This window comes from Sander vitreus, chromosome 18, assembly GCF_031162955.1.
Source record: "Sander vitreus isolate 19-12246 chromosome 18, sanVit1, whole genome shotgun sequence".
In the NCBI taxonomy this organism is placed as follows: Eukaryota; Metazoa; Chordata; class Actinopteri; order Perciformes; family Percidae; genus Sander; species Sander vitreus.
The window spans coordinates 14722762-14731185 of record NC_135872.1 but is presented as its reverse complement, the minus strand read 5'-3'; the positions used below and the strand labels follow the sequence as shown (position 1 = coordinate 14731185).

Sequence of the window (8424 nt, the reverse complement as noted above, 5' to 3'; positions counted from 1 at the left end):
TTTCTGTCAGGTTTTAGTTCATGGTGTTCAGTATGATTGTTTACAAACTGTTTCCAGTCCCGGTACCCCAGACCCCCCTCCCCGGCCAGCCGCAGTGGTTCCTCCCAGTCAGACAGCTCTCGCGCCAGGGAGCAGCGAGCTTCCGCACCGCTCCTTAACTGCTGTCAAATAAGGAACACACCAGCTAGCACTATGTTATTGCAATCCAGATGTGCATACCGGACGATCGGTCGCTCTCTGTCAGCGGTGAGCCAGGTACGTTGGGGAAAACACTGAACTGAGCACGTGCATTCACTCTGAAACGATCTCGACTGATTAAATCAAGACACCGCTAACGTCAGCCGTTGCGTTCAACAGCGGTTAGCTTGTGAAGCGGGGCCTCGCCTACCAAGGGCAGCCAGACACTGCAGACACGGACAGTTTCAGAGGCAGCTAACGTTAGTGAGCTCAAGTTTGAGAAGAAGCGGAGAACAGTATCGCAATAATTGTCTGACTTAAGGGCTCTTTATGTAATGCCTCTTGTAAGATATATTATTGTATTTTCATTCAATAACTGGTTTGACACCGCACGAAGCAGTCTTGGTAGGCTAATGTTAGCATGTGTGTGTGTGTGTGTGTGTGTGTGTGTGTGTGTGTTTGTGTGTTTGGAAGACTGAGGTGTGTGCAGCTGACCTGCCAGAAATAGCCCATGTCATGAGACATATATGTTATGTGCTGTGAGGGGATAACATGGCTTTGCCCTCACAAGCTTCAGCTGTCTTTCCAGTGCTTTGAGCAGGTAACGAAGCTGAAACTTGATCACGACGGTAATAACTTGTCTTGTCAGGGTTGGTTTGTACTTGAGACTATTGTGCTTGTGTGTTCCCAATGGATAATGGCCTGCATGTGAGTCTTGAGAAATACAGTCCGTTGTCAGTTTATGAGGGCTAAAAGTATTGTAGTCTAAAACAACAGCTCTGCGGTAAAGATAGATTGTTTATTGTCATTGCATATCACTACGCAACGACATTAAGATGACATCAATCACTCACTTAGCAGCATAAAGATAGAAAGATGATTAAAAAGTGACAGTGTCAGCAACAATAAATAGATAAATAATATTAAAACCAGAATAAGAAAACCAGTGCATTATCAACACAGTATGATTTAAGTCCAGCTTAGCTTAGCCTTTCAGCAGCTCATTTATGGCCCTGGGAAAAAGCTGTTTCTGCAGTTATGCGGTTTGTCCGCGCCCTCATGACCCTAAGCCTGCCTGAGTGTAGGGTGTCAAAAAGGACATGGCCAGGGTGTGTAGGGTCCGCTCTGATGCTTGCTGCTCTTCTCTGCAGCCTACTGGAGTGTCTCTCCTCAAGGCTTGGGAGAGGGGCACCAATGATTCTCTGGGCTATTTGTTCTACTGTAGAACATTTGATCCATTTCTGACAACTCCTCCCTCCTCTGGCATCCCACATCAGAAGGTTTAAGCAACTCCACCAGACAAACATCAGTGTAAAAGCAGCCAGAACTAGGCAGGCTTCTTCACTAGAGGTTCTACCCTCAAAATACCCACAAATGACGCTCATAACACACAGCGAAGCAGCGCATTAAGCTTACAGTCAGCACTGGGAAATCCAGTGGTTTGGAACTGATAGTTCAAGCTCGTTCACAGTTTACTAGTGAATTTATTGCGAAGACTTACAGTTTAGTTTACATTAGCTTGTTTGTTTACGATCAAACTGAGACAGCAGTGCTACAGCAGATTAACGGTTGTCTCATGTGGACACGCCGACAGTTTTGTTGTCATTACTTAGAATTCCTCATGGGGGAAACGCAAACTATACACTGTAGCTTTAAAAACTGCCAGTATTAAGGGCTTTAAAAACATATCAATATATTCATATGAAACACATTTTTACTGTTTTACTTTTTATCTTTTCAGGCCAACAATGTTCTGGTCCGGCAAAGTGTATCAGGTAAGTGAGCGTCTGACTAAGAAGACTAGACCAGCTGGATTTGAGAACCTCATCTATAATGCAACATCTAAAACTGCAGTCTTAATTTCCTCGACATGAATAAGCAAGCTCTATGAGTGGATCATCCAAAGCAAAATAAGTGATGCTTGTTGAATGATTGAGATGCCTTAGGAGCCCACACGGTTAACTGCAACTCCACACATATATTGTGTTAAAGCCTCAGGAGGAGCAGTTGTTGATTTTCTTTCTTCTTATTCTCTTTTCTTTTTTTTCCTCTTAAGGCCTACCTGTCTGCAGCCGGCTAGTTTACAGGAATTCTCAGCCGTAAGCGCTTTCTCCCATTCTGTTGTCTGTCTTTGAATGCCACTCAGTAACAACTTCACGTTTAGAAACTTGTCAGAGGAAGATCTGTTTATTTCATTCATGTATTGTAAACTGAGCTGTATCTGTGCAGTAAATATTGTCCTAAATATTTTTTCTGTGGTGTAAACATGAAATGCAGTAATTTGGTTTGTACAACTGCATTAGTCTAAACATACAAGTAATTGAGTTTTTTTTTTCTTGACATTTAGATGTGAATTTCCATCATTAGTGAATATCTCTCACATCAGATTCTTCAAGACATCTGCTGTTCACAGTATGTATTGCAACAATTCTTAATATTATGTATTGAAGACAACTCTGCTCAGTGTTTAACTTACAGCAGCTGTTGTTTTTGTACAGGGGATGAGGTTGTCACAGTCAAAACTCCTGCGTTCGCAGAATCGGTTTCAGAGGGCGATGTGAGGTGGGAAAAAGGTTAGTATAAGTCAATATATCTTAGGCAAAGATTGTCAGTATTTCATTGTATCACCAATGAGACAAATGTGTAAAGTAATCATATTACTGGCCATGAAATACATGCTCTGATTGTTTATGTTTTAGCTGTGGGCGACTCAGTGACAGAAGATGAAGTGGTGTGTGAAATTGAGACTGACAAGGTATGACCAAAAAATATCAACTCTGTTTTTTATTTATTTTTTATAAAACCATTACATTTTTTATTTTTTAAACAGAGTATGAGAAAAATGATCTTCTAAAAAAACGTCTGTATTTCGTACTTTCAGACCTCAGTACAAGTCCCCGCTCCAGCAGCTGGCGTGATTGAGGAACTGCTGGTGCCTGATGGAGGGAAGGTAGAATCAGGGACGCCCCTCTTCAAACTCCGGAAAGGAGGTGAGCTTAGTTGAGCATCGGTTATCGTTTTATCACTAAGGTAAACAAATGTGTAGAGTACATTTTTAATATGCTGACGGCTGTGTGATACCTGAGTTTCAGTACCATTACAAAACTGCACATTTTTTGATACTCTACCTTGTTGAGTAGAAGGGCAATTTTGTCTCATCACAAACTGCCTCACTTTACCTAATAATTAGTCTATTTCCACAACGTTCCACTTCCTGGATTGCTCCAGTGCTGCCGGAAATTCCGCCAGATGTCCCTCTTTTCGGCCGGACGTCCCGTTACCTTACACTTTCTTTGCTGTGTGGATGCGCCAGACTACGGTGGCCCTGAGAGGCCACAGCACGCAACAATAAGACAACACATGCAAAAAAAAACACAACACGCAACAATATTTAGCACTAATAATAAGACAGCGCATTTGCATGTGTTGTCTTATTGTTGCGTGCTGTGGTTTATTTGCATGTGTTGTCTTATTGTTGCGTGCTGTGGCCTCTCAGGGCCACCGTACCAGACCCTTCTCCGCAGCGCTGTGGAGGAAGATCTGGCAATGCGAGACTACCTAATAATATACAGTATACAATTATCATAATAGGTTTTAAATGGAAAATATTTGATGTGAGTTTCTTAAGCTTAGTACTACAGACACAATTCAGTTGGTACAGTGTAGCAACAGTGTAGTGTAGTGTAGTGAACTCACTACAGTGTAGTTCCAATGCAGTCCTTAGGTGGTGGAGCTGAGCAGACATGTCCATTTTTCCCCACGTTACAAATTTGCTGTAGCTGTGTGTTGCATATGCTGCCGAGAATCAGATTTTCAAATGTTATGAATCATGACAGCACTGACTCATTCTAAGACCAAATGTTTCATTTGTGTATCATCAGACCCATGCTACATGTGTCCTTCTTTTCCTCTGTTTCCTCAGCGGTTGCTGCCAAAGCTGCTCCCTCCCCAGCTGCAGAGGCCCCGGCTGCAGCCCCTCCACCTCCACCACCTCCCGCTTCAGCCCCCAGTGCCATGCCTCCAGTCCCCCCAGAGCCACCACAAGCTGCCCAAGCCAAACCTGGTGTGTTTCCTTCTCTAACATATAAATCTGCATGCTGCAGAAAACATTTATTTAAGATAAGATTGAGTTTTATTGTCCTGAAGGGACTTGGACAAACGGAACAGTATCTGCTGTTTAGAGAATTCAACACAACGTAGTGTATACATACATACAGTACATACATACAGTACATACATACACAGACTGTCATCACTCTGCATGGACATGCTCATGTTGCATGCAGAGTAGGGATAGACCGATATGGAGTTTTTAGTACCGATGCCGATTTTGTTTTCATCAGCCTTAGCCGATGACCAATACAGGCTGCCGATTTTCTTGAGCTGATATTTGGAGCCGATACTGCTTTTGCTCCCTCAATTTACATCATAAAAATGTAAACCCTGCCACACTGGATTTGTTTTCGGAATCTGCTCTGCCATTTCTTATGTTAAGTATATTAATAATAAACAAAAACACAGATCAGTGTCACTTCTGCAATCATCTTACATTCATATCACCCAAATTATGTGTGCAATGTGCATCATATGGATGGGTGCACTGCATATGGTTAACTGTGCAAGGGTTTCATCAACATCTACAACACAGCCTTGATGATGCATTGCTTGCTGACATATTATAACACAGATATAATCAGGTCATCACAAAATGTCCTTTGTCAAGTGCTTGATTTGTAATGTAAGACTGCCATGGCAGGCTTCGAGCACCAGCACTCTGCTAGTGGGGGAGGGGCAGTGCATGGTCTGCACGTGAACTGCAGCGTCTCCAGCAACAAAGAGCTGCCTGTGGACGCCTGTCTGTAAATAATGCCGGGAAAAAACTATCGGCGAACGCAGCAGCCGCGTATCGGCCAATGCCGATACACGTAAAAACGCAAATATCGGCCGGCCGATAAAATCGGTCTATCACTAATGCAGAGCCCGCCACTAGCCAAGAAAATTGCACACTGCTCGCTGTACAACACATCATAATAGTCCTCGTAATATGTGCAGTAACGGTAATCAGCCTTATCAATATAAAACCTGATAAAAGAAAAGTGTAAAAAATGTAAAATGTACATTTCAGGAGTTAGGCTCTAGTTGGTTTGCCATTCAGGGCTTTTATTACTATTTTGTAGGACTTATCTGTGTAGGCCACCAGCACTGTTTTTGGCTCTTAATGTCACATTCTGTCCTTCCCTCGTCATCAAGTTTCTGCCATCAAGCCCACAGCTGCAGCTCCAGCTCCTCCAACAGCAGGAGGCAGAGGAGAAAGCAGGGTAACAAACATGCTGATGACACACTTGTTATGTTTTATTCATATGTTGTATCTTTCATTACAATAATATTGGAAATAATGAAGGATGTGTTCTCTCTCTGTCCAGGTGAAGATGAACCGTATGAGGTTGCGGATCGCCCAGAGGCTAAAGGAGGCTCAGAACACCTGCGCAATGTTGACCACCTTCAACGAGGTGGACATGGGGTGAGCCGCAGCAGCTCCTGAAAAGATTATTCCAACTTTCTTCATAGTATTTACGTCGGTCTAATGTAATGGTCTAATGTCTCATTACGATAATAGGATTTATTTGACTCAAGGGACTTCTGTCTTAAAAAGAGGTTTCCTCAACAAGCAAATTCTCTAATACTTTCTCAATTCTGCCTCAGCAATATTCAGGACATGAGGAAAATCCATAAGGATGCTTTCTTAAAGAAGCACAATATCAAACTGGGTTTTATGTCAGCGTTTGTGAAAGCTGCAGCACACGCTCTGACTGACCAACCTGCTGTCAATGCCGGTAAGACAACACTGACTTACTTGCGCAGTTTTTATCTTTCGTTTAATATTGAACTTTCCCTAAAAGAGCTTTACTCCCTGTGGAGCAGCGAGCATAGCCAAGTATTGTGCTTTTTATGGCTTTAAAAAAAATGTCACCTAACTTTATACTCGTGTTTTTATTAGTTATTGATGATACAACCAAAGAGATTGTCTACAGGGATTACGTAGACATTAGCGTCGCTGTGTCAACTCCAAAGGTATGACTTTTGGCTCTATAAAACTTTGTGTGTGTTAAAACTGTTGCAGCTAAATGCTAGGTAACATTGAGTACACCTGAATAACATGTATTTGTTTAGGGGCTTGTTGTGCCGGTGATCCGTAATGTTGAGACCATGAACTTTGCTGACATTGAGAAAACCATTAATGCATTGGGAGAAAAGGTAAAAAGCTTTGTGCAGTAGGTGTCCCAGATATTTGACCTTTTCAGACGGCTAAACACAATAATGGGAGAAAAAAAACAACATTTGTGCTCTGTGCCTCAGGCTCGTAACAATGAGCTTGCTGTTGAAGATATGGATGGAGGCACCTTCACCATCAGCAACGGTGGCGTGTTCGGCTCCATGTTTGGCACACCTATCATCAACCCCCCCCAGTCCGCCATCCTGGGCATGCATGGCATCTTCGACCGACCTGTGGCCATCAATGGCAAGGTGAGAATTACGACTTATAAAACAGAGAATAGTGACTTTAGTTTATCTACTTGGTTAACAAAAGTGTTCCTGGTACAAAAAACTCAGATGAGGTGTGAAAAGTGTGTTGTTTTAATACCAAAATTATTTAATGCCACATGAAAAAAATAAAGGTACACCACATGAAAACAAAGAAGGTAAAGACAGCCTGGACTGACAATAATCATACATACTAATATGGATCTACTGGTTTTCCAAATCTGATGCACTCAAATGTGAGTAAACAGTAAAACTGCTTTCTGCTTTGGCAGGTTGAGATTCGGCCCATGATGTATGTGGCACTGACATACGACCACCGACTCGTTGACGGCAGAGAAGCAGTCACTTTCTTACGCAAGATCAAAGCGGTGGTGGAAGATCCACGAGTGCTGCTTCTGGACATGTGATGTTTCTACCACCACATTAATCATATTTAAAGCTGCATTTAAAAAAAATAAAATAATTCCACATCACAAAACACGCACAAGTCATACAAAATCACCTACACAACTATTGTTGTGTTTTTTACCTGTCCAGTCAGACTGCCGGGAGGATGTTGAGGTTGTGTCCCAACACTCATATGTACGTGGTATTATCTGGAGAGAATGTACTTTGGCTAGATTAACAAAGCTAAAAGATCGCTTGCCATCTTCTATCGGTTATTGTTTTGCTACATTTGAATTTAGCAAAGAGAAAAGTGACATTTACATTACACATCTTAGGACAAATATTGGCACAAACAGGGTTAAAATGTTGAGGATAACTCTCATATGGTTATGTTATTACACTCATGTGCTCTTCAGATGGACGAATGACGAATAGTAGATAAACACTCCCTGCGTCACTTTTGTGTAATCATGAAACAAAATGGCTTTTCCAGGCAACATTTGGCTGCATGACTCTTTCTCCCCTGCTTGTTAGTTGGTGCTCCTGAGCCACTTTTTCCGCATCAGGGCCAAGCGGAGCTCACTTAAATTAGTTCAAGATGTTTTTAATGTTAACACAGGATTGAAAGAATTCCTTGTTTTGCTGCTAGTCATTGTTACTAGCAACAGTCTGGAAAAAGGAACCAGCGACTGGGAAACCAGGTTTTTGTATGGAACAGGTGTGTATACAGGTGCCATGGTTGCAGGTGACTCCAGTTATATTCCTGCTTCGCACAATCATGTAGATTTTGTTTTTAAAACCTGTCTTGCAGATTGTTTGACCATCAAAGTCTAAAAATGTTGATCAGACTGTTACAAGCTGTTAGTAAATGAGACACACGTGAACCGTGAACTTACTGTTTATAAGCAGAAACTGTACAAAGCACAAACCAAACACCATTTGTTTTTTAATATACAGTGTGTGTGTGTGTGTATGTATGTATATATATATATATATATATATATATATATATATATATAATATATATATTATATATATATTGTTACTTCGTGCGCAATATGTTGGGAGTAATCTTCAAATCGACAATTTGGTAGCAGGTTTTTATGTTGAGCGCCAATGTGACATTTTCATTGTGCTATTATTTTTATATATATATATATATATATATATATATATATATATATATATATATATATATATATATATATATATGAAACCATTTTAAACATTAAACATCTCAAGAGTTTTATTTACTAAAATTTGTCTTGCACATTTTCTTGCACAAACTTTTAGTCCATTCATTTTACTTCAATTGAC

The 8424-nt window shown here is 41.1% G+C and overlaps 1 protein-coding gene across 1 annotated transcript; it reads left to right on the top strand.

Annotated features, from left to right (window-relative positions):
• Nucleotides 1-100: 100 nt before the first annotated feature.
• Nucleotides 101-8092, top strand: LOC144533514 (dihydrolipoyllysine-residue succinyltransferase component of 2-oxoglutarate dehydrogenase complex, mitochondrial-like). Its single transcript, XM_078274920.1, has 15 exons — nucleotides 101-255; nucleotides 1919-1952; nucleotides 2234-2276; nucleotides 2525-2589; nucleotides 2676-2750; nucleotides 2877-2932; nucleotides 3059-3167; nucleotides 4100-4240; nucleotides 5428-5495; nucleotides 5601-5698; nucleotides 5881-6011; nucleotides 6176-6249; nucleotides 6349-6432; nucleotides 6535-6702; nucleotides 6993-8092. Exons 1-15 carry the CDS (start codon nucleotides 193-195, stop codon nucleotides 7125-7127), a joined length of 1344 nt encoding a protein of 447 aa, XP_078131046.1. The 5' UTR covers nucleotides 101-192; the 3' UTR covers nucleotides 7128-8092.
• The last annotated feature ends 332 nt before the right edge of the window (nucleotides 8093-8424 follow it).

Coding starts and splice junctions, on each gene's coding strand:
- LOC144533514 (XM_078274920.1), top strand. CDS start 193: ATGTTATTGCAATCCAGATGTGCATACCGGACGATCGGTCGCTCTCTG. Junction 256..1,918: donor CTCTGTCAGCGGTGAGCCAG/GTACGTTGGGGA, acceptor TTATCTTTTCAG/GCCAACAATGTTCTGGTCCG. Junction 2,933..3,058: donor GTGAAATTGAGACTGACAAG/GTATGACCAAAA, acceptor TCGTACTTTCAG/ACCTCAGTACAAGTCCCCGC.